The sequence below is a fragment of the Choloepus didactylus genome, chromosome 2, assembly GCF_015220235.1.
Source record: "Choloepus didactylus isolate mChoDid1 chromosome 2, mChoDid1.pri, whole genome shotgun sequence".
NCBI lineage: Eukaryota > Metazoa > Chordata > Mammalia > Pilosa > Megalonychidae > Choloepus > Choloepus didactylus.
The window spans coordinates 76,606,055-76,632,131 of record NC_051308.1 but is presented as its reverse complement, the minus strand read 5'-3'; the positions used below and the strand labels follow the sequence as shown (position 1 = coordinate 76,632,131).

The 26,077-nt window shown below is 36.4% G+C and overlaps 2 protein-coding genes across 2 annotated transcripts in view; both read left to right on the top strand.

The window, feature by feature from the left end:
* The window catches only part of HMCN1 (hemicentin 1), a 511,472-nt gene that overhangs the window by 382,868 nt on the left and 102,527 nt on the right, over positions 1-26,077 (top strand). Inside the window, exons 50-58 of the mRNA XM_037825157.1 lie at positions 1,858-2,031; positions 3,263-3,376; positions 4,191-4,336; positions 8,367-8,517; positions 9,854-10,048; positions 11,319-11,432; positions 16,497-16,684; positions 18,211-18,307; positions 25,486-25,647. Of these exons, the coding sequence (XP_037681085.1) occupies positions 1,858-2,031; positions 3,263-3,376; positions 4,191-4,336; positions 8,367-8,517; positions 9,854-10,048; positions 11,319-11,432; positions 16,497-16,684; positions 18,211-18,307; positions 25,486-25,647 (1,341 nt within the window). The remainder of the gene's footprint in view (positions 1-1,857; positions 2,032-3,262; positions 3,377-4,190; positions 4,337-8,366; positions 8,518-9,853; positions 10,049-11,318; positions 11,433-16,496; positions 16,685-18,210; positions 18,308-25,485; positions 25,648-26,077) is intronic.
* Positions 22,289-23,813, top strand: LOC119526215 (elongation factor 1-alpha 1). The gene has a single exon (XM_037825158.1). The coding sequence runs from the start codon at positions 22,360-22,362 to the stop codon at positions 23,746-23,748; it is 1,389 nt and encodes a 462-aa protein (XP_037681086.1). The 5' UTR covers positions 22,289-22,359; the 3' UTR covers positions 23,749-23,813.

The window sequence follows — 26,077 nt, the reverse complement described above, 5'->3', positions numbered from 1 at the left end:
AAATAATAATTGTATAAGTCCATAAACTCTCCAAGGGCAGATCCCTGTTTTTCTTGTATAGGATTTAGCCCCAGCACCTAACATTTAGCGTTGAATAACAGACTCTGTGAATAAATATGGTTGAGATTTCATGAGCCAGTTGCCTCCCAGCATGCACACCTAATCAGCCAGTGTATGAAAGGCAAATGCCCAGCCTGGATTACCTCATCCTTCTAGAGTTCTAAGTTCCTGTTGGCTCCTTTCTCCCACCACTGACACCCCCTAATACTGACCCATATCCAAATCCTGCCCTCTCTGCTCTCTGGAAATCTGATTTAAAACTCTCTCTAGCTCCTTGCTTTAATTGAAATCTGATCCTTCCTAAAGATACCAGTTTTCCTGGCATGTGACCCTTTGCAATTTCCAATCCACTTAGTCATAAACTCAGTGTTTTTACCTTTCTTTTCCCAGAAGGTCATCCTTCTTCTTATTAACAGTTACTGCTTGCACTTATGCCATTGGTTCAGTATCTTTCCATCTTCTTTGGGAATTTAGCCATTCCCACTGTCTACCTTACCTGCAGCCTCACCTCCTGCTGTCTTCATCTCTTCTTATTGTAACCACTCCCTGTGTATATGCTCTCTTTTTACTCTCTTGCCTCCTCTGCCTACAGAAACCTAGCTTCCACCCACAACTTTTTCTGACACTGCTCTGACAAGGACCAGGCTATTGCTAGATCCATCAAATATTTTTATAGTCCTTATCTTAATGTTTTGGACATTATTGATCACATTTTCCTTTACAGTGCTTTTTCCTGGTTATCCTTGCCCACATTAGGTTATTCCTTTTCTCTCTCCTTTATAGTCTTTTACTTGACCCATCTCTTAAACATTGGGGTCCCTAGTATTCTGTCCTTACTCTACTGCTCATATTCTATTCAAATAATAACCTTCACTCCCAGAAGTTTACCTATCATCTCCTATCAACTGGACGTTTAAAAAATCCATGTCTGCAAGAAAAGATTTTTTTCCCCAAGATTCAAATTCTTATGTATAACTGCTTGTTGGCCATTTCTACCTGGAATTCTCATGGGCACTCAAAATGCACGATATTCAGAACCAAATAAACTACCTTCCCCTCCTAAATGAGCAAATTGTGTTGTGTTTCCTAATTCTGTTGCTTTATTGCATTTTAACTAGGTTCCCAAGCAAAAAGAAACAAAAACAAAAACAAAAACTAGAAGTTATCTTTGACTCTTCTGTCTCCCATAGCCACCAGATTTTATCAAGTACTACCAATTGACGCATCTCCTAATAGTTTCTTAAATTACTCCCTCCTCTTTATGCCTTCCTTCAGTGCTCTAGTTTAGTTCTTCATTATCTCTTGTGAAGCAAATATACCTGCCCCTAACTGGTACCATTTCTTCCAGTACTGAAGCCATTAAGTCCATCCTCTATATAGTCCCTGTTTTCTCCTCACTGTTTTCCTCTCCTCTTTCCACAGTACCCTGTCTCTTCTTACTAGTCTCCCTGCTTTCACCTGCTGGCTACCACTAATCCTTGAAGGCTCAATTTGAACATCTCCTCTTTAGGAGACCTTCCCTGATGCGACTCCTCACACCCTACCCCTCAGATGAGACTGAATGCCTTGCCTCCAAATGCCCTACACCAACATCCCCATGATTTATTTGTCTATGTCCCCTATTACTCTGTGAGCCTTTAGAAGAATCTCATTCATTTTGGGTAGAACAAGAATGATAATTGTTTTCTGTAACTGTGTAGGAATATAATCACATCAGTAGGTACAGTGGAAATTTAGAAAGGCACAAATAGAAAAATTTATGTGTATCTCTTTCATCAAATTTTAAATCTTTTTCAGTATCTCCTACAATTGCTGGTGTAGACAGTGATGGCAGTCCTGAAGATGTCACTGTTATCCTTAACAGCCCCACATCTTTGGTCTGTGAAGCTTACTCTTATCCTCCAGCTACAATTACCTGGTTTAAGGATGGAGCTCCTTTAGAATCTAACCAAAATATTCGGATTCTTCCAGGTAACTAGTTAACTTCAGATTCCCAAATGCATTTGCTTCATCTTTTATTGTACAAAAGCACAATCATTAGTTATTTTTTACGAAGTACCTATGTTGTTGATTGTGTTCTATTTCAATTTTTAAAATTATTTGCATATATTTTGTAATCTAAGGTACTTAATTATTTTTGAGAGAGTAGTAGAATACCTAAATAAAAGATAAAACATAAATACCACAATGTAATTAATTTCTAAAATATATCATAATGTGTAATGCCAAAAAAGTGTGTACATTCATTTCTTATTGAATTGAACCTTGAAGGAGAGTTAGTATTTAAATAGATTTTATTTATTCTTCCTTAATACCTGGCACTGTGGAAATAGAAAGAATTAAAATATGAGATTATGTGATTACTGGCTTTAAGAAACTTGCTCTTTTAACGTGCAAGAGTGATAATACGTGTGAAAAGTTAATTAGCAACATGAATCTGGGACTAATCATGGAGTATTAATAATCATGGAATATGATAAATGGGGTAGTGACAAGTTTTATTAGAATTCAAAAGAACGAATGGTCACTGTGGCCTGAAGTGGCCAAGTAAAGCTTTGTTGCCAAGTCAGAACTTGAACCAGACCTTAGAGAAAGTTACAGAGTTTAGTTGGTTGGAAATGAGTTAGGAGAGGTTTTAGATCCAGGAGGGAGACTAGTGTACGGAAGGCACAAAGTGAGACTGGCTTAGCCATGTCCAAGAAACAAGTAGCCTCCTCACCCCTTCTTGAGTAGGAGTCATGTTGTAAATGCCTGTATTAAAGAGTTCTGACTTAATACTTTATTCACTTGGCAACTATTAAAGATTTTTAAGGAAGAAAATAGCATAATAAAAACTATGTCTTAGTGAGATTAATCTCTACTAATTTGCCAGGTAAATGAGAGGAGGAGGAACATTAAGGCAAAGGACCTGTTTATGAAGACAGTGAAATAAGGGCCTTAGCTAGAGTGGTGTACAGAGGCCTGGGAAAGACAGAAAGGGCCTGAGAGTCATTACCTAAGAGGAACCCTGAAGGCTTGAAGATTGTCATCAAATACCTTGTAGTGCCTGCTTATATCGTAGTTTGCCTTATGTCATATGTCCATCCCAGAATTGGCATTTATAAGAAGAAATGTGTTAACAAGAACTAAAACTGTGGTGATTTGTACATACTCTGCTGCCATCGTGATTTCAGAGATACTGTGATGTTTCATGATTTTTCAGGAGGTAGAACTCTGCAGATCCTAAATGCACAAGAGGACAATGCTGGAAGATACTCTTGTGTAGCCACTAATGAGGCTGGGGAAATGATAAAGCACTATGAAGTGAAGGTCTACAGTAAGTTCTGAATGACATTGTGTTTTCTTATCTTCCCCAATTATTCTATTTTTTTCAATCCTGATTTTCATAATTATGTATGTGCAGCATTAAAGATTGTTATTTATATATTTTGCTTCACTGAGAATGGTTGTTGAATTAAACATTGTACCCATAACCTCAATTTCTTAAAGGAATGATGTGCCTATTCAATCTGCTTACTAACCCCTTGTTGGAAAACTTGTCAGTGGCACTGTCTGAGTTTCCCTATGTTTTCCTTCTGAAGTACCCTCTGGACTGAATTATAGTTCCTTTGTCCACAAAACTTGTTTAAATGCATATGCTCCAATCAACATCCCCAGGATTTGTTCATTAGTGATGTTGAGTTGTTCCAATGAACATTAACCTATAAACAGAAGGCAAAGCTAACACTACCATTAAGAAGACCTATATATCAGTGTTTTTGTGTGCATGTGTTTTCCATAAAGGAAGTGTATCCTTCTGATTGTTTCTTTTATGCTTTGACTCAGTCCCTTTGATGACCAAAAACATGCCCTTTATGTGTCATGCTGGGACTGTCTGTGGACCTGGAACAAATGAAGCTAACGGTCTGTGAAAGCATCTAGCTTAATTGGCAGTACTGTAATGATGAAAGGAGAGATATTTTCCTTCACATTCTGTATCTGAACACTGCTGTTTCATAAGATGCTAATTTAGGTCCTCAAGGAAATTAGAACAAAGGAAAGCATCTACTATATCCGTGTGTGCTTGTTAAGTGAACCTCAGCTTATTTTAAAAAATAGTGTTTAACTTTCTAATATTCATTTTTATGCAGTTCCACCCATAATCAATAAAAGTGACCTCTTGGGGCCAGGTCTTTCTCCTAAAGAAGTGAAGATCAAAGTAAACAACACCCTAACCTTGGAATGTGAGGCCTATGCAATTCCTTCTGCTTCCCTCAGCTGGTACAAGGATGGACAGGCCAGTCACAGTTTTTTTTTTTTTTTTTTCATTTGCTTATGTTTTCTTGAAGACTAAAATGGTCAATTAAAAAAAAAAAAACAAGAAAAAAAAACAGACTCAGTGACTCAGAGAATTAATGTGGCCTTCAAAATTAGCAGAATCCCATGCAGATAGAAACTAGAACTGAAAACCTAAAGAAAAAAAAAACCTGAACCATGGTAAACAATTTTAGCATTATCCCTTCACTGGAAAGTTTGCCAGACTGTTTTACATTAACGGTTGTCTATGAAAGTCTGTCCACCCTCCTACTGGAGAAGTTAGGGGAACAGCTTCTATGTTCTGTGGTAAATAAGTAAAATGTGGAGAAGGAACACAAACTGTGCTAAGCTAGATCAGAATTTTAGGTACAACATGAGTCCTGAATTTATTCAGAACTCTCTATAAATATCATTAACTCTTTTACAAAAAAAAGGTAATATTTTTCATATTCCAAATTGAGGAAGAAGCTGAAAGACATGATTAAATGACCATTACAGTTAACTGGGGGCACTGCAAAACTGCAGTAAAGGGAAGAGCCTTCAGTTCTGCAAACTGACTTTCAGACCACACACCCTTATTTCTCATTCACTGATCTTCTTCTCTGCATGCTTTAAAGAGATATGTGCTAGTGTTTTTAGACCAAAATAGATTTTTTAACTGCTATTAACACCGTGCTAAATACAGATGTGATATGGGAAGGGCCTTCAGTTCTGCAAACTGACTTTCAGACCACACACCCTTATTTCTCACTCACTGATCTTCTTCTCTGCATGCCTGAAAGACATGTGCTAGTGTTTTTAGACCAAAATAGATTTTTCAACTGCTGTTAACACCGTGCTAAGTACAGATGTGATATGGCTAAGCTGCTGTTTGTCCTGTTTTGTACATAATCATCCAAATGGCCAGTTAAATTCCAGTTGTAGAAGTTCAGGTCTTAGCTATGATTTAAGATGCAGGAAGGACATAGATTTATTTTTTCAGATCCCAGATGGATTTTGCAACATTGGCAGCTAGAAAAAAAAAATCATCTCTCATAAAATAAGCAAGCTTCATCTGGAAGTCATTGCAAAAGGAAAAATATGGAACTCCCACCATGTTCTGTTTACAGTTTCTTTTCTGATTACAAGCAAGCTTCATAGTACAATATCAATTCTATATGAGTTTATTTGGAAACATAATTCTTTTTTTCCTTTGAAACCGTATTTATTTTTCATTTTCTCTAAACCATTTCATTGCTTGTAGTTACTAAACATGCACACACAAACACATATACACATAAAGACTGGATAAAGACTGGAATTGCACTAGGAATGAGGCAGGATTTTTTTGTTTGCTTGTTTTTTGTTTTTGTTTTTGTTTTTTGTAATTTCATAATGAATAGTCATATCAGAGTTTCAAATCCAGACTCTGAAATTGATCCAATTATTATGCTTTAGTTAAACTACTATTTTTGTCTGGGTTTGGGATTGATCCTCTGTAATATGCACAAAGAAATGCTGCTTTTCGTTTATTTTGGTATCCTCTTTTCCATTATTTCACTTTTCAGATAAGCAGCACTACTTGAGTGAAGCAGAGAAAAACTACTAGAGATATTGGCTATGTTGGCCACAATGTTTTTATAGAATCATTGAGTTTTATTTATTCATGCTTTGAAGTTTTTCTTTGGCATAGGAAATTTAAATTACGCTATTTTACAGAATTGATATCATGGTAATGTTTCATTCAATTCCGAAATATTTATTAACAACACTGAAATAAATATATGAATGTGGTTAAAAGGAAAATGTAAGTTGTATATTTGATAAGAGAATTAAAATTTTTTAAAATAATTCAGGGAACGAACAGTGGTATACTGAATCATTTAGTGAACCCTAAGTTAAACCATGGACTCTTGTTACTAGTAAAACTATAAAAATATGGTTTCATCAGTTGCAACAAATGTTCCTCACCAACGCAAGGTGTTAATAATAGGGTGGTTTTGGGGAATCCTGTATTTTATGCATGATTGTTCTATAAACCTACAACTTCTCCAATAAAGAAAAAAATGTGTAATGTGTCAAGTGGGGTAAGTCCTATGAGAAAACTCCGTCAAGGAGGAGAGTAGGGGGTATGGGAAGGAGTTTGCGATTTAAATAGGGAAATCTTCACTGATAAGATGATATTTGAGCAGAAACCTGAAGAAGTTGAAGAAAAGAGAAAATAGCAAGGGCCACATCTCAGGCATTTTGGCTGAAGTGTCCTAATCAAGGGAATGCCAGAAGATGTGAACAGAAAAGTTTGGGACAGATCATACTGCCTTGTAGATCAGTTATCTTTTATTCTGAATGTAATGGGAAGCCATTAGAAGGTTTTGAACAGAAGAATGGCATGATCTAAGGTTTTAAAATAATTGCACTGGTTCTTGTGTTGGGGACAGAAAGAGAGGGTCCAAATATGAAGCTATTGCAATGGTCTAGGAGCTGAGATCAGATGCAGAGTATGAGTCAAAGATGAATCCAAGGTTTTAGCTGAGGTCACTAGGAGAGTATATTTAGACGGAAAGAGAAGAAGTCCAAGTATTGAGCCCTGGGGTTCTCCTACATTTAGAGTTTAGGAGCAGGGAGTGTGGTGTCCCAAAAGACATTAACAAAAAAGTATTTAAAAATGGAAGTAAGTTAAACTGTGTAGAATGCCACTGATAGATCAGATAAAATAAAGACAGAATGACTAATAAATTTAACAGTATGGACGTCATCATGGCCTTGACAAATCATTTTGTTGAAGAAGAGACAGTGAAAACCTGATTGGAGTAGACTCAAGAAAAGATTGAAGGAAAGAAAGTGGAGATACCAAGTGTAGAAAATTCTTTTAAGGCATTTAAATGCAAAGTGGAGTAGAAAAATGTGACTAATAACTGGAAATGGTTGCTGTCAAGAGAGATTTCTTTTAAGGGGGAAATTAATATGTTGTATGCAGATGAAAATCATCCATTGGAGAGAAATAAATTGATGATGATGTAGATAAGAGAGGTGACATTCGATGGAGGGATGTTCTTGAATAGACCACCAGATGTTGAGAATGGTCAGAGACTGGCTTTAAAGAGAGAGGAAACGAGGGAGTTAAGGGTTTACACAAGGAGTGTCTCTCATGACAGATCTTCCTTGGGTAAGGAGGGACTAGAGGTCATGATGAGGGAGAGAGCCAATGAAAAGGTTGCACATTTGCTGAATCATGGGTTCTCCCCTGGGGTCAAAAACTTGTTGGAGTTGGGATGCTTGAGGAAGTGAGTTAGGAAGTTAGGAGGTGGTGGCCAGAGGAGCTGAGATTATGATGGAGATGTGGTTATTGGTAATAAGGTCAGGGTATGAGTCTCATATTGGGCACTGAAATCTTCAAGGAGTGAGGGGGAATTTAGTGTAAATGGAAATGTTTATAAGATGAGAAATAGTCTATTAAGTGTAGACAACGTTACCAATAAAGTATCTTAATATAAATATCTATAAGTTAATGCTCATTAAGTGTAGTAATAATTTTGATGAAATATCATAAAATAAATATTTGAAGGTTAAAAATGTTCATTTATGAAAAGGTAATGATGTTTCTGGATGAACAATAGTGATTATTCAGATCAAATCAGATTATGCTAATGTCTTCAATCTTTCATAAAAAAATTTCTAACATTTTCTACAAAATCATTGTAGGAGAATTATTTTTTAATACAATATAGAAGCAGCCAAAAATAATTTTTCCAACAAGGGTAAATGGATATAGTTACTAAAAATATATTTTTATCATAAAATTGTATAAAACACCACTCACAAATATCTAGCACACATGTAAATTATATCAGTTGCAATCTTCAATATATAAAAATATGATTATTCAGAAGCAATCCAATTAATCTAATTAAATTGTTGTCTTGAATATTTCATGTAAAATTTTATTGCCATTTTTTTACTCATAAAAGTCTTAACTACATGGTCTCAGAGGATTTATGCTCAATGCTAACATTATTATAATTGAATCACAGCCCCTAAAATCAGACAATCATGTTCATATTACTGCAAATGGACACAGACTTCAAATAAAGGAGGCTCAACTATCAGACACTGGACGGTACACTTGTGTAGCATCTAACATCGCAGGTGAAGATGAACTGGATTTCGATGTGAATATACAAGGTAATACTAATATGTTCATTGCAGATAATTTGAGTTTCATGTTCTGTAAAAGCAATGGAAAATGAATTTTACTTGGCTTATTTTTAATAGTTTTTTTTTTTTCCTGTTTACAATAATATAAATTCATTACTGGAAATCGAGCACAAGAAATTAACAAAAGATAAATAGTCCCATCATTCAGGATTAATCTCTGTTGTTTTATGTGTTCCCTTCTGATATTTTAAAATGTATACTTGTTTTACAAAATTGGGATCACACAATACATGGTTCTTTCCCTAATGCTGTATCATGAAGATTTTTATGACCATGAAACATGAAGTCAGCAAAGTGGTGAAGTACAGGATTTAAAGTAGACAGATTTGTAATTGAATAATGATTTAAGTTCTTACATGTTGTGTGACTTGGGCAAGTTAACTAAACATTTCAAGTCTCAATTTCCACACCTTTAGGATAATGCCTTATGGAATTGCTTTTAAAGCAACTGAAGCTCCTAGCAAAATGCTTATAAAATTATACTTGCTATTGTTGTTGATATTGCTACTTTTGAGGTTACTATTCAACATTATTTTTAATAACCATACCTGTTTCATCAGCTGAATATATAGATATTTAACCAGACTTCTATCATTGAATGTCTGAGTTGCTTCCAAGATTTCAATACTTATGCTTTACTGAACACTGTATACGTTAAACTTTTGCATATCTTTGTGGTTTTTTTCATAATAAGTTCTTAATAGTGGAAATTTTAGGTCAAACGTTATGTACCTTTTAGTGCTTTTGATGTCCAAGCAAGTTGCCTTCTAAAAAATTCATACTTGTCCCCCAGAAACTTATGAGTCTGTCCCATTACTTTTGTTCATGGGGTTATTAATCCTGATTGCATAACTTCTTTAGTCTACTTAATGAGACAAATCATTTGGAATGTTCTCAATTAAGCCAGAATTGTTTTAATGATTCCTCAAAATGAGTTTTTTCCTGCTTTGATCATATTCTTTAGCCGTCCTTATTTTAGTAGTGCCTCCCTGAGAGCAGCTCCTTCATCTTGTTAGAACAGCAGCCCTTTTACAGGGACATCAAAGCCATGAGCACAGTGTTCTGAGCCCCACATGTTGTGTTTGTCCACACGGCAACCAGCTCCAACTTCTATCTACTGTTATGTTTGGTTACATGGCTAGGTGCTAGAGTTGATAGGTGCATAAGGACTTGAAAATATTTTCACATTATACAATTTATTACATTTACAAGCCACTGTTGTGAAAATACAGCCAGGGCCTTTGTTTAATGGATTGACACTGGCATTCCCTCATGACCAAGATTTTATGTTTTTCCTCCTTAGTTCCTCCAAGTTTTCAGAAACTCTGGGAAATAGGAAACATGCTGGTCACAGGCAGAAGTGGGGAAGCCAAAGATGTGGTCATCAACAACCCCATTTCTCTCTACTGTGAGACAAATGCCGCACCTCCTCCTACTCTGACGTGGTACAAAGATGGTCATCCTCTAACCTCGAGTGACAGAGTATTAATTTTACCAGGTAAAGATTGCTAGGAACAGGGTGAAAATCTGATTCTCTGCAAAATGGGTTTCTTTTATTTATTAAAGCAATCAATTTGATGGGTTTCCTGCCCATGGAATTTAACTGACATTTAGGCTATTGATTGTCAATGGTATCAAATGTATTTTCTAAAATATATTTGCAAATAGTTGCTATTCAGTTTACTTAATGAATTTATTCTAAAAAATATAAAAAAATCACTTTCAAATATTTTAGTTATTGTGTGGTTTTTGATGAAAAAGATGTTTAAATTGTCATAGAATAACAATATTTTCAAAGCTTCTATTCTAACAAACATTAAAATACACAGAGCTTATCAAAACTTAGCAAATTGTACAAAGTCAGTACATTTTACTGTATATAAATTTTACCCATATTAAGTCAAAGAATATCTTGAAAAAATAAAAGGAGACAAAAGAGACATGACAACTATAATGTAATATGTGGTCCTGAAATGTATTCAGGTCGGGGAAAAATTAGCTAAAATACATCAGTGTAATAATGACAAACTTGAATATGGACTATGGATTCAATAATAGTATTTTATTGATTTTAAATTTCCTGATTTTGATCATTGTGCCAATTGTGGTTATGTGAGAAATTGTCCTTGTTCTTATGAAATACACATTATGGACATTTAAAGAAAAAGGAGTACTAGGTCTCCAACTTATTCTCAAATAGTTCAGAAAAAAATAAATATTTTTGAGAAAGAGACAAAACAAATGGAGTGAAATATAAATAAATGGTGAATATGGGTGAACAATTTTATACACTTCTTGCAACTTTTCACAATTTGAAATTATATCAACATAAAAAATTAAGTAAATACACAGAATTGTATGTTTAATATACTTTATACCTTTTGTATTCCTGGGTTTTACTTTCTCAAAACAATAAACTTGCAGCAAACTTCTATTAAATGTATTCAAAACTGTAAAAGCAAGAAAGTCACTGCATACTAACATTCCACACAATAATGAATCACATGGAATAACATACCCCCACCTCAGGTAAATCTATACTAGCTATTCATTTCTTAGGAGATTCAATCCATAAATTGGATCTTTTTAAAAAATAATATTGTGTTTGCTCTAAATGTGATATTTGGGTTTAAAACCATACTATTGGTTGAAGTAGGAAACTTGAAAGAAAGGTAAGGAAGTCATCAGACCTAAAAATTATATCTTTGTTTGTGACCTGTATTCACTCTGAGATTTAAAGAAGTAAACACATGGGGGTGTATTTTCAGGGGGGCGGGTGCTGCAGATTCCCCGCACTAAAGTAGAAGATGCTGGGAAATACACATGTGTGGCTGTGAATGAGGCTGGAGAAGATTCCCTTCAATATGATGTCCGTGTTCTCTGTGAGTTTGTTTTCTTTTGTTTATTATTCATTCTTTCACTCAAAAATATTTTTGACTAATGTTTGCAAGATGTTGCACTAACCACTCTAGGGACTGTAAAGATAATCAGAAATTTATAGTTCCCCCAAGGAGTTAACTGTCCTATATAAAATGAAAGCATATTAGTCAGGACACCTCAGATAATAGCAATCTAATTCAAATTATAAAAAGAGAATTCATTGACTCATGAACCTGAAAAATCCCAAGGTAGAGTTGACTTTAGTCATGTCTGACTTCTTTGCTAGAAAGAAGTCAACAGAAATTTGTTTGTCTCTTGGCTTTGCTTTCTCTACTGGCTTGACTATTAGGTGGGGAATTCTCCCAGATGGAAGGTTGTCCTCTAACAGCTTTAGGCTTACATCCTCCTCGTTTCACATCCACAGGAAAGCTTTTCTGTTTAAGTTTCTGGGACGCTAAAACAAATACCATAGCATAAGGTGGCTAGGAGAAGTTCAAAATTTAGACATCAGCAAGATAATGCTTTCTCTCTGTAGACTGGTGTTTTGAGTCTGGCTACCAGCAATCCTTGGGTCCTTGGGTTTTTCATCACGTGGCAATGCTCATGGTGGCCTCTTCTCCTTTCTCTTCTGAGCTCTGTTGTGTTCCAGCTTCTGGCTGCTCCCCATGGCTTCTCTCTGTATGTTCACTTTCCTTTGCTTATAAGGACTTCAGCCATATTGAATTAAGGCCCATCCTTATTCATTTGGGCACACCTCAACTATTAACATCCTTAAAGATCCTATTTCCAAATGGGTTCGCACCACAGGACCAGGAGATGGGACTGAACATGCCTTTTACAGGGAAAGGATTCAATCACCAACATTTTCTTTCCCAGTATTTATAACTAAAGTCCTATATTTCAGTTCCCATGACTTTAATTGGCCAAGTGTGAGTAACATATCCATCCTCAAACCAATTACAGTGGCCAAGGGGTTTCAGTGTTCTAATTGATAAGGCCTGGTCCATATTCCCACACCTGAACCAGAATGATCTCCATCTCAATGCATGGACTGAGAGTAGAAGAAGTGATGTTCCTTCAAGGAAAAGTAAAGATGATATCACCAGTATTAAAATAAAATATTAGACAAGATATCACTTATGGGTTTGAACAGTTTATGATTAATGAATTGGGTTCCATCCAAACCTCAAGTAGAAAATAACTCCTCCAAAGGGGTAGAAACAGGGAGCTTGTATATAGGGCAGACACTGAAGTGAGGAAATGTTATTGGCTGACATTAAGCTTCCATTTTACATCAGGGTAAAGAGTCTTACAAAGTGGGGAGCAGATATTTATCAATTAGTATGATATGCTTGTCCATTCTGATAAGCTATCTCTACTGGGCCAAAATTCTATCACCAGATGCCGGTTATCTGAAATTCTGTAGAGTGCATTACAATATTCTATTTTTTTTTTTTTTTTAAAGCTCCTGTAGGTCCATTGTTTTTGTCTTCTGGAAAATCTTTTTTCAGGAAAGGTCCCTCCTGGCAACACCAAATGCAGGCAGCCATTTTATTTTACTTGACACCAGAAGTAGGAACAAATAGATGCTTCCATTAGAAGATGTTGAGCTAGAGAAGTGGCAGTAGCAGATGATGTGACATGTCTCATAGAGAAAGTGATTAAGTAGATATGAAGTAATAGAAACCAGTCTCACAATATAAAATGACTCTGAGATTAAGATTATTCTCTAATTCTCTTCTCTCTTAAGTGTCCTATAAGATGACAATTACTCTGTGTAATAAAGTGTATAAGATGGCACTTAATCATGCTGAATGATAAGTGGATGGTAGTAAGATTAATAAAAACAGAAGACCTGAGAAAAGGACCTGAATTGAGAAGGAATGAAGTGAATTTTGTTTTGGACATGTTGAATTTGACATGGTACTTGGGTAAAATGCTGGCTAGGCAGTTAGAACTAAGGAACTTCACTGTAGGAGAGAGAAATGGATTGAAAATATAGATTTAAGTGTCATAAACAAGCAGGTAATATTCAAATACATGGGATTTCCACCTCAGAGGATTATATACATAGTAGGAGAAGGTCAAAAGAAGATTGCTGGTAGGTCACTTGTAATTAGGAGAAAGGAAAATAGAATCAAAGGATAAACAATCTGAGGAGTTAATGAAAACCAGTAAACTGCTGTGTCACAGAAGCCAAGGAATAGAAAAGGTAATCAAGAAATAAATTTTAGTATTGAAAATAAAAACTAAGAAAAGGCCATTTGGCTTTGAAACTGAGGTCACTGGTGAAATTCAAAAGGTCCAGATAGCATAGACTACTATAATGTCACAGAGCAAGTGGATAAATATTGAGCAAGTTATCATAAAGTGAATATAGAGTACTCTTAAGACATTTTGCTGAGGAGGGAAGAAGTGAAAGAGAGTTTTGAGATAAAGGGTTTGTTGGGATAAACAGATTGAAAAAAGATTTCAGCTTGTATATAGACCAAGGAAAATGATCAAACAGAAAGGGACAAATTAAAGTTTCAAGTATGTGTGTGCAGTGATAGGGGTGATGGTAGAGGTTGATGGAGCAAGGTCCTAGAATAGATGAAAAATGGAATTAAGGGACCAAGAGGGGTTAATTAGCTATTCATGGGTAAAAACATGAAAATAAGAACAAGAAAGTCAAGGATGGGACTTTAGGTTATGAAAAACAAAATATGTTAGTGATTGCCACTATGGAGGATGTACTAAACAGTCAGCCATTGAGGTTGGAACCATTTGATTTAGAGACAATGCTTTCTGCAGCAACACTCAGTAACCCAGGGGAAGATGTAGAAAAAATAGATGATGTGGTTTACCCATGGAGGTACCATAAGATGAAACATTGTGGAAACACTGGAGGATGAGAGAGCATAGAATGAACAGTGAGATAGAGCATCACTGAAATGATCCACCAAGAGATCTAGGCTTAGCAAATGGGAAAATGAGGCTGGAAGGAGTCTGATAGACTGATTATAATAGAGAGAGAAGAAGGGATAGAGTTTTCAGTGAAATGAAGAGCAGGTTATGAAGGAAGCCCAAAAAGAGGTGGAAGAGAAAAAACACCAGAGTTCAAAATTCATTTACTTGACAAATGTCTATTGATTGTTCACTATGTGCCAGGCACTGTGCTAGACACTGAGGATACAGCAGTAAATACAGGAGACATCAGTCCTCATAAACTTGCAGAGAGAAGAGGTGTTCCTATTGAATGGTCCGAAGTATGACTGACTATGGATAACTAAAGTGGAGTAAAGGTGATCACATAGATTTTAAAGCCCACAAGATACCTATAAGGTAAAGGAAAGAGAAGACAATCAAAAGTCGGTACTAACATCATCAGGAATGGTGAAGGAGAACCCTGGATCACCTGGCTTGTTATCTGACCTAAGTTTTGGGTGAATTTTGCTTAGAACAAAGTGGAAGAGATGATAAAGAAGCAAGATAGGATAGTTTGGGAAGAGCTGGAACTGAATTAAGTTGAAATGGAACTATGATATTGGGTAGTCAAAGGTAGATGTTCATGCTTTAAGGCTGTTAGTATCAATCAGTTGGAAAGCATGTTGGAGATGAGTTTAGAGTTGGCATGTGGGAACAAAGCAAGAAAAACTGGCCCCCAAATTCTGACAAAATTAAGGTGGCTTCACAATGTCTGTTGCTCGCCTCCCAGGTTCAGGAGGATTACTGAGAACAATTTTGAGTGGCGTAACCCAGCTGGTGGGGTGGCAGCTGGAAGAGTGAGAGCAAAGAACTGCTGTTCAGGTCTTTAATGTCAGATACTGTCCCTATAGCATATCTCCTAATGGTTTAGCAGCTGCCAAAAGTTGAGGAAAATATCAAGCCTTTATGCCTCAACACTGAGTCTGGTCATTTTTCATGGTATCAGAAGTCATAGTCTCATTTGATCAGAAATCCAAGTTTATTATTTACCAATCTTCACTCATTTCAAGTTATATATTATGTTATCTGAAGTATATTATAAATCAGGTGGCTTTAAATGTAAAAGTATGCATTCAAAGTACCATTGAAATTCTGTTATGTGCCTTGTAGCATTCATGATTTTCTTTATACACTTCCAGTTTAGGTTTTGAGAGACTCAAATACCACAAGACTGCATCTATGTTAAACATGCGTCTATCCTCGTTGTTATAAATGTAGTACATTTTAAGAGAGTGGCATAAAAAAACAAGTTTTCGTGACAAAACAAAATTCATTTTGTAAATGAATTTCTACATTTTAAAAGAGGTCAAGACATGTTCCTAGTTAATTTAACATTTCCATTTTAAAAATTATATGCATGTGTGGCTTTTCATAACTGGCTAGTCTAACATAAGGTAGACATGTACTTGGATTTCACAGTATTTGTAAAATGAGATTGAATGTGTGTAGGAAAATCTAGAGCAGGGCTTCTCAAACTTTAGCATGCATACCAATCACCTGGAGAGCCTGTTAAAACAGATTTCTGAGCCCCTTCTTAAATATTGTGGATGAGACACGAAAATTTTCATTTCTAACCAAGTATCCCGGTGATGCTGATACCACTGTTACAGATTCTAGGAAACACGCTTTGAATGGCCTTAGGATTTCCTTGAAATTGACACCAAATCTGAACATTTCAAAAACATTTTAAAACATTTAATTTATCTGCCTTGTCTAGATGACCTGATCAGATAGACTTAAATATATGCTCATTTGTGTAGCTACCTAAATGTGACTGAAAATCCACAGGGGCTCAAAGAGAACAGGGCAGAATAAATTAGGGAAGAACTGGGATTGAGCTAAATGGTAATGAAACTGGGTGTGGCAGGGTTAGTCAAGTTTAGGTAAAGGAGGGGGAAGAGAATAAACCCAAATTCAAATAATTTTTCTCACCACCCACATGCATTACTATGAAATGTTACCTGAGGATCATGGGTCTCCTCTTCCAGTTTTTCTTTCTCTATTATCAACCTAAACTTTTTTAAACTGTCAGAAAAGTGGGATGATTTTGAAAAGGCCTTCTTTCCTGTCATTATTTCTTGGTTGCGATCATTTATTAGTGCCGCCAATTATCAAGGGAGCAAACAGTGATCTCCCTGAAGAGGTCACTGTGCTGGTGAACAGGAATATGCTGATGGAATGTTCATCCAGTGGCAGACCAGCACCAAGGAATTCCTGGCAAAAAGATGGACAACCCTTGCTAGAAGATGACCATCATAAATTTCTATCCAATGGAAGAATTCTGCAGGTAAAAGCAGAAACCTGGTTTAAGAAAGATGTAGTTTCACTTTGTATCTTATGATATTTTTGACTTTAAAAAATAATTTTTATTGATTTGTAAACACTATATTGGTAAAGATACATAGTCATAAAGGTCTATTATACATGTGTTCATAACAGTTTTTGCAAGAATTCTTTGAGAAATTGCCTGTCCAGACACACACATGCACAAACTCCCCCCTAAATTTACTGAAATTTGGCCCTTGCAATAAAAGCCACATTGTAAGCAAATTGGTATCACAATCTTTTTTTGTTGCATATTTCTGATGGTAAAATTCAAGATTGTATAAGCATCCTGTAGATTAAAATTTGTCCCATATTGGCAAAAGGTTGATAATAAATAATAATTTAACCCGTGAATATTTTGGATTGTTCAATAATGACCATGTCTATATATTTCTTTTCCAATGTCCTGATAGAAAGTTAGGCACTTGTAAAAATAGCATCAATTCTTTTGTCAGTCTACAACTTAATAAATTACTTCTTGAACACAATGAATAATATTATATTAGCCCAAAATATAAGCATAACTATCAATAGATGCATCTTAAGGATTTCTTCATGCAAAGAATCAGACTCACTGCTTATTAATAACCTTGAATTCTCAAAGTACCTTCTTATGTCACGAATATTTCAGTATGTTGATCATGCAACCTCTATGATCACTTAAAATGTTTCTGTATTTAGGGCCAAATATAGAAGTGAATAGAAATTTCTGCCTAATTAATAAAGAAAACTATAATTGCTATGTTATTTAACTATTGCTACATAAAACAAACCACCCCAAAACTTGACTTAAAACAAAAAGCATTTATTTAGCTCATGAGTCTGCTAGTTGGCTGGGTGATTCTTCTGGTCTAAGCGAGGCTTACTCAAGTGCCTACATAGAGCTGTGGGTTGGATAAAGGGTTCTTAAGAACTTGTCTGGACTGTTGCACATTTCTTGGGCTCGGCTGCAATCCAGGGGATGATTCTGCACCACGTGATCTCTCATTCTCCAGCAGACTAGTCCTGGCTTCCTCACATGGTGGTGACAGAGTTTGAAAGAGAGAGCACAGCCACACGAGGCCTCTTCAGGCCTAGATTCTCAGCTGGCACATTATCTCTTCCATCACATTCCACTGACCAAGGCAATCACAGCCCAGATTAAATTTCATGTCTTTACTGTAGCTGTTGATAGGAGGACTTCAAAGTCATATTGCAAAGGATGGGAATAGAGAGATAATGGAGTAATCTGAGATATTTTGTAGTCAGTTTACCAGCACTACTTATAAAATTGCTTTTCCTGATTGGAAATCTTTGTAAATAGGTAGTTATTTGACTGACCAACAAATAAAAGTCAGTATCTGCATGGTTATGTTCAAAATTTTATTTTTCCTTGTGTTCATCTGGTATTAACTAGAAATAATATGTATTGTTTATTCTAAAAATGACAAATATGACAAGATACTTTATTAAAAATTTCAGTTGGAATTGTTTTCATTTTTCCTTTAGATTCTAAATGCCCAAATAACAGATATCGGCAGATATGTGTGTGTTGCTGAGAACACAGCTGGAAGTGCCAAAAAATATTTTAATCTCAATGTTCATGGTAAGAGCTCAGTTCCAGGTACATCTGTTATGGTATGCTTGAAAAAGAAGGAAAACCATGTTTTAGATTATGTAGGCTTATTTTGTATTTTGTAACTTAAATAATATATGGAGCCTCTGTTCATTCAACCTCTTTCCTTCTTTCTAGTCAGATTTATAATTCTTCTTTATAGTTCTTCTAGGAAGCCCATTTTTATATTATTTCAGTCCCTTAAGAGGAAGACATTACTCATGCATATTTGAAAGAAAAATAAAAATTTTGAACTCCAAAGATTATAGGTTTAAATGATGTTAGAACCAAATATAGCTCCTATCCTCATAAAAATTTATCCACTGGTCCTAGTTGGAACCAATTCTGTCCACAAGTGCAGAAATCATATTGATTTACATCCACCAACACTTAATATACTCCCTGGAGAAGAAAAAATCACTTCGTGGAGTTAAATAATTCCTAAAAACCACCTGCATACCTAATTCATTCACCAAACTTCATTTAAGTTCTCAATACATGCTAGATGCTCCATAAATACTATTTTCTTGCTTAAAAAAGCAGCTGGCTGTTAACCAAATATATTAGTTTCGTTTTCATGAGGGGGCAGCTGCTTCAAGAATGTTAAATTAGAAATGGTGAACAAAGATTATGAAAGATTTCCTTTCCATGTGTGGTACATATATAAAATTCTAGCTCACTCTATAAATAGCTGAAATATAAAATATCATGAAAAGTCTCTCCTCCCAAAGGAACTTTCATTTAGCATCATGGATATTCTTTTTTGATGTGATATTGTAGGGATTATTGATATCTAGCAATGTTTGTTGTTTGTGTAATGGACAGTTGAAACACTTGAATCTTTATATTCCAATTACTTAGCACAATGAATAACACACAGTAGGTGATTAATAAATATCTTTGGGTTTTCTGAATGAATGAGTCTGAGCAAGGCAGAAACAAATGTGTTATGAATTCTTTGTGAAAGCACACATTCTAACCTGTAAAGTACAGTAGAATAAATGCTGAAAAATAAAATAAAATATCTTGACTATTTTTTCTGATTCCCCATGGCCAAATTAATTTTTCCTCCTCTGTTGCCTTATGTTATCTTTAGTCTGTATTTTCACCTCTGTCCCTTCACTGTATTATAAATGCTTCCAGGCAAATGGCCATTGTTTACTCATCTAGATCTCCCTAAACCTAGAATGGTGCTTTAGTTGTAGTAGTTGCTAAATAAATATTTGCTGTTAATTTACTATATCTCCTCCATTTTCATTGCCTTTTCTAATTGCATACTAGAAACAGGTGAAGTGGGAGCCTCCAGTGAATTGAGAGGAAATAGCCGGTAGTGTTTAACCATTATGGATTAGAGCTCAGTTAATGGTGTCTTTAATTCCTGACTGCAATCCAGAACCAATATTTAAATATTGGAAAATTCAGTTTTGATGGAAATAATTTAAATTATTTTCACTTAAAACCATATCACGTTTTTATCCCTCACTGCACCTATCCCTCGTTTTCACTCTAGCCTTCAGTCTGTGGACATCTCAATTTTTTTCAGCCTTCTCCTGTCTTCACTTTCCTTCCCATCAAGCTTAACATTCACGGAACAGCATCTCAGTCATTTATTTTAGCTCATGCCTGTTTCATCACTGTTGCTTAGCAAAAGCTTAACTCTGCATATGCTAATAGCAATAACAGCAACAAAAATATATTGATAGCTCAGTATCTACCAGACACTGTACACAGTGCCTTATATGTATTATTCCAATTAATCATCCCTGGTAGTTGGAACCATTTTTTATCTCTTGAACAGATAGATTAAGTAGTGTGCCCCAAATTACACCATTTGCAGAAGATGAACTAGGATTTTAACCCAAGGAGCCTGATTCCAGAGGTTTTACTATAAGCTATTCTCTATTCCTGAAATTTCTACATTTTCACCATACCTGCACCTAGGTAGCTTACCATAGCTGGAGGAAATCTTGGCGTCAGGAATATTGGTGTCATTATAAATTCATAAGCACCAACTTCAACCGGGTCCTGCCTACCACCAAGCACTCCTCCTCTTGTTTGCTCCGTAACGACCAGCTTTACCACCTTCTGCAAATATCACACGGACCCCTTGCACTTTTCTCAGCAAAAACCCTCACCTCCTGTTTTACAGGGAAGAGAGAAGGCAGGTTACAGCAACCATTCTTAGCTTCCTACCATCAAATTGAGAATACTACCCACATCTATTCCTCCCTCCTGTCACAATGAGAGAGGGAAGCATCTCTCTACCTTCCCAAGGCCAAACACTGACCTGGACTCCCAAACCTCCTCAGAAATCCTGCAATCTCCTCTCATTCTCTCAAATTTGAAATTCTCACTTTTTACTGTCTCTTTCCCAACAGCCCTTAATTTTACTCATATCTCCCATTTAAAAAAGGCGGGGGGGGCTGTCTCTCTTAGACCCAACATTTCCCTCCAGCCACCTCCTTTTCTTTCTCCCTCATTTGCTAACAAGCTTCTCCAATAGTGGTATGTATTTAATGTCTCCTTTTCCTCACTTCCCACTCACACCTCCCACCACTGCTTTCTCTATTCCACCTCCCACACTCCACTAAAGCTGCTTCCTGAGTGAGCACTTTTCAGACTTCATCTTTCTTATTTCTGCACATTTGATACTCTTGACCAACTTCCTTTTGAAAACTTCTCTTCCTTTGGCTTCTGTGGCACCCACTCTCCTTGTTTATATCTTGCTTTTTCAGTATCTTGTTCCCAGTTGCTTTGCCTAGTTCCTCCTCCCCTACCCAACCATTACACTTTGTAGGTCTCAGTGCCCTAGATCTTGCTTCCTTCCTGCTTTACTCCTAGGTGATCTCATACACTCCTAAACTTCAGTTGCTGTCTATGTGCTCGTAATTTCCAAATTTTTATCCATAGCCAGGGCCCCCTCAAGAGCTGAAGATCCTTATATCCAAATATATACTTATTGATACAAATGTCTAATAGCAGGCTAAAACAACATGTATAAAACTGAGCTCATTATCTTTTCCCCAAAACATGTTTCTCCTCCAGTGATCTCTATCTCAGCAAAGGAAACCACCATCTATCCAGAAATCTGGGAATCATCCCTTACTCCTCCCCCTCCCTCAATCTCATCCCCAAAAGTCCTGACAATTCTACTTACAAAATGTTCTGGGTACCACCCCCTTTTCTTGATTCCTCTGGCACCATCCTGGGCCCAACTACCATAATCTGCTGTATAGACAGCACCCAGAGCCTCCTAACTAGTCTCTCTGAGTCCTTGCTAGCCTTCTAATAAATTCTTTCCACTGCAGGCAGATTGATGTTACTTTTAAATTAATTTTTCATCAAACCACTCTTCTGCTGTCCATTTTCCTTAGGGTATAATTCAACATTCTTAGTGATGCTCAGAAGGTCCTATAGGATCTTATATTTGCTTAGCCCTTTAATCCTCCCCTGCCCCTTGCTCTTCAAACTCCTAGCCATCCAGGTGCCATGTTCTTTTACCCATTTGGGCCTTTGCATATGCTGTGCCTTCTTTCTGGAAACTACGTCTCTTTACTCTCTTCCACTTAGGTAAAACCTGTTCATATTTCAAGTTTCACCTTAAATGTAACTTCCTCCAGGAAGCCTCACTGATACCAAAACTAGTTTATGGATCACCCTACCTACCCTTGTCACCATGCCTTTCTGCATACTACTTATCACACTTGTAATTTGTGAACAGTATAGAACAATAGCTAAGAATAAGGACTCTAGACCCAGCCTGCTTAGCTTCCCAGTCTGTCTCTGCCAGTAACTAGCTGTGTGTAAACTTAGGCAATAGGCTAAGCTCTCTATCCCTCAGATTCCTCATCTATAGTATGAGGATAAGAATGATACCTAAGTCATAACATTGTATGATGATTCAAAGAGATAGTATATGTGGAGTGTTTGGAATAGTGCCCGGAACAGTATAAGCACTCAAAAAACGTTTTGTCGCTTTTTCGCAACGGGTTTGCCGCCAGAACACAGGTGTCGTGAAAACCATCCCTGATTCTTAAGCCAAAATGGGAAAGGAAAAGACTCATATCAACATTGTCGTTATTGGACACGTAGATTCGGGCAAATCCACCACTACTGGCCACCTGATCTACAAATGTGGTGGAATCGACAAAAGAACCATCGAAAAATTTGAGAAGGAGGCTGCTGAGATGGGAAAGGGGTCCTTCAAATATGCCTGGGTCTTGGATAAACTGAAAGCTGAACGTGAGCGTGGTATTACCATTGATATCTCCCTGTGGAAATTTGAGACCAGCAAGTACTATGTGACCATCATTGATGCCCCAGGGCACAGAGACTTTATTAAAAACATGATTACAGGCACATCTCAGGCTGACTGTGCTGTCCTGATTGTTGCTGCTGGTGTTGGTGAATTTGAAGCTGGTATCTCCAAGAATGGGCAGACCCGTGAGCATGCTCTTCTGGCTTACACACTGGGTGTGAAACAACTAATTGTTGGTGTTAACAAAATGGATTCTACTGAGCCACCCTACAGCCAGAAGAGATACGAGGAAATCGTTAAGGAAGTCAGCACCTACATTAAGAAAATTGGCTACAACCCCGACACAGTAGCATTTGTGCCAATTTCTGGTTGGAATGGTGACAACATGCTGGAGCCAAGTGCTAACATGCCTTGGTTCAAGGGATGGAAAGTCACCCGTAAGGATGGCAATGCCAGTGGAACCACACTGCTTGAAGCTTTGGATTGCATCCTGCCACCCACTCGTCCAACTGACAAACCCTTGCGTCTGCCTCTTCAGGATGTCTACAAAATTGGTGGTATTGGTACTGTCCCTGTGGGCCGAGTGGAGACTGGTGTTCTCAAACCGGGCATGGTGGTCACCTTTGCTCCAGTCAACGTTACAACTGAAGTCAAGTCTGTTGAGATGCACCATGAAGCTTTGAGTGAAGCTCTTCCCGGGGACAACGTGGGCTTCAATGTCAAGAACGTGTCTGTAAAAGATGTTCGTCGTGGCAATGTGGCTGGTGACAGCAAAAACGATCCACCGATGGAAGCAGCTGGTTTTACTGCTCAGGTGATTATTCTGAACCATCCAGGCCAAATCAGTGCTGGCTATGCACCTGTGCTGGATTGTCACACAGCTCACATTGCTTGCAAGTTTGCTGAGCTGAAGGAGAAGATTGATCGTCGTTCTGGTAAGAAGCTGGAAGATGGCCCCAAATTTCTGAAATCTGGTGATGCTGCCATCGTTGATATGGTTCCTGGCAAGCCCATGTGTGTTGAGAGCTTCTCTGATTATCCTCCTCTGGGTCGTTTTGCTGTTCGGGATATGAGACAGACAGTTGCTGTGGGTGTCATCAAGGCTGTGGACAAGAAGGCTGCTGGAGCTGGCAAGGTCACCAAGTCTGCCCAGAAAGCTCAGAAGGCTAAATGAATATTACCTATAACACCTGCCACCCCAGTTTTAATCAGTGGTGGAAGAACAGTCTCAGAACTGTTTGTCTCAATTGGCCATTTAAGTTTAATAGTAAAAGACTGGTTAATGATAACAATGCATCGTAAAACTTTCAGAAGGAAAGGAATGTTTTGTGGACCATTTGTTTTTGTGTGGCAGTTTTAAGTTATTAGTTTTTAAAATCAGTACTTTTTAAATGGAAACAATGACCAAAAATCTGTCACAGAATTTTGAGACCCATTAAAACAAAGTTTAATGAGAAAAAAAAAAAAAAAAAAAAAAAAAAAAAAAAAAAAAAAACGTTTTGTCAATGTCTGTCACTCCGACCAGACTGTTGACTCAATATCAGTGTTGCCTATAATGATTTTCACACTGCATCACCATCACCTAGCAAATGTGTAGCATATGGGAGCTATTCGATAAATGTTTGATAAATGAATGAAGGAATGAATGGATGCATGCATGAAGGAATAGTAAAATTAATGGATGAAAAATAATCATCAATGTGGTATTAAAAGGAAAAAGAGATTTTGCCTTTTTCATATTCTATTTTGGTTTTTGATGTAGTTTTAAGACCTCAGTCTTAATATAATATAGTATTATATTAACCACTGTATTGTTAATTCAGGGCTTACTATCTTCATTTAAGCAAGATCTTTTATTTATTAATCTAGTCATTCACCTATTCATTCACTCATTTATTGATTCATTTTTATGCCCCTTCCTCAGTTCCATTCCCTTCCCCCTTCATAGGGAACCATTTGATTGTATATGATGTTTTTCCTTCCATTTGCATGTGTTCTTATGAAGCATATATTGTTAAAATATATGTGATATTGCATTATGGATCTGATTCTTTTTTCTCCACTTTCAACATTACTTTTGATTTTTGAATTTTTTGATAAAACTTGATACTGTTACTCATTTCTTAAATTTTTTGCTCATCTCAAAAGTTGCTGATTTACATTATTTTTTATTATAGAAGTTGTAGGTTTATAGAAAATCATGCATAAAATACAAAGTTCCAATATACTCCCCCATTAGTAACACCTTGCATTCATGTAGTATATTTGTTACAATTGATGAAAGAATATTATTATAATTGTACTATAAACTATAGTCTGTGGTTTACATTAGGGTTCACTGTGTTGTACAGTCCTATGGGTTTTTTGTAAAACAAAAATTTATTCTAGTATCATATATACAACCTAAAATTTCCTTTTAAACACATTCAAATGTATAATTCAGTGGTGTTAATTACATTCACATTATTGTGCTATTATCACCACCACCATCCATTATCATTGCTTTAAGCAGGAAAAGAAGAACTTTAAATAAAGATCTAATGTTAAAAGAAATAATATTCAAATGCACTTAATAAAAAGCACTACTGGGTCTTCCTCTGTATATTGACAAAACCATCTTATAAATTATCATCTGTGTTTTACAAATAAAATGCACACTAATTCTGCTTTCGAAAATTCTGGATTACTTTTTTGTTTGGGAAGAAATGAAACTGCTGGACATGAATTTGTTGAAGGCATTAGAAAATTTTAAGAAGAAAGACAGCAAGATTGGTTTTCACAACAAAATATTTAGATATTTGTAGGAACCTAAGTGCTTTAACAGAATGTGGTAGTTGGACCTATTTTTAGTAAATTGGAATATATGTGCTGATAACATCAGATTTTACTTTTACTACATTTACTATTGCAGTTCCTCCAAGTGTCATTGGTCCTAACCCTGAAAATCTGACTGTTGTGGTGAACAATTTCATCTCTTTGACCTGTGAGTTCTCCGGGATCCCCCCTCCTGATCTCAGCTGGCTCAAGAATGAACAACCCATCAACCCAAATACAAACATTCTCATTGTGCCTGGTAAGGAAACTGTTATTCTATAAGGTAGACAAAAATTCCTCATTTTCCTTTATTTTAATACAAATGACTTTTCAGCTTAGTCTCTTCCAGACTTTTGTGTTGCTCCATTTATTTTTTCACACACTGTTACCCATTTGGAGCCCTTAGACTAAAGATTGTAAAGACTTTATGATTTTAGTAGGAAGGCACAACGAGGTCTCCTTCAAAAATTATGAAATTTAGGAACAGAAATCCTTATTAATTTCATAGGAATGGTAGATGCATAGATGGTATTTTTACTGGATGAGTCCTCTGGTTGTTTTTAGTCAATCCTAAAGTTCTTGGGGGATGGATGGATAGATAGATAGATAGAGAGAGAGAGAGAGAGAGAGAGAGAGAGCACTCTGCACTGTGAGAGATTTAAACCTAGAAAATATTTGTTAATGTATTT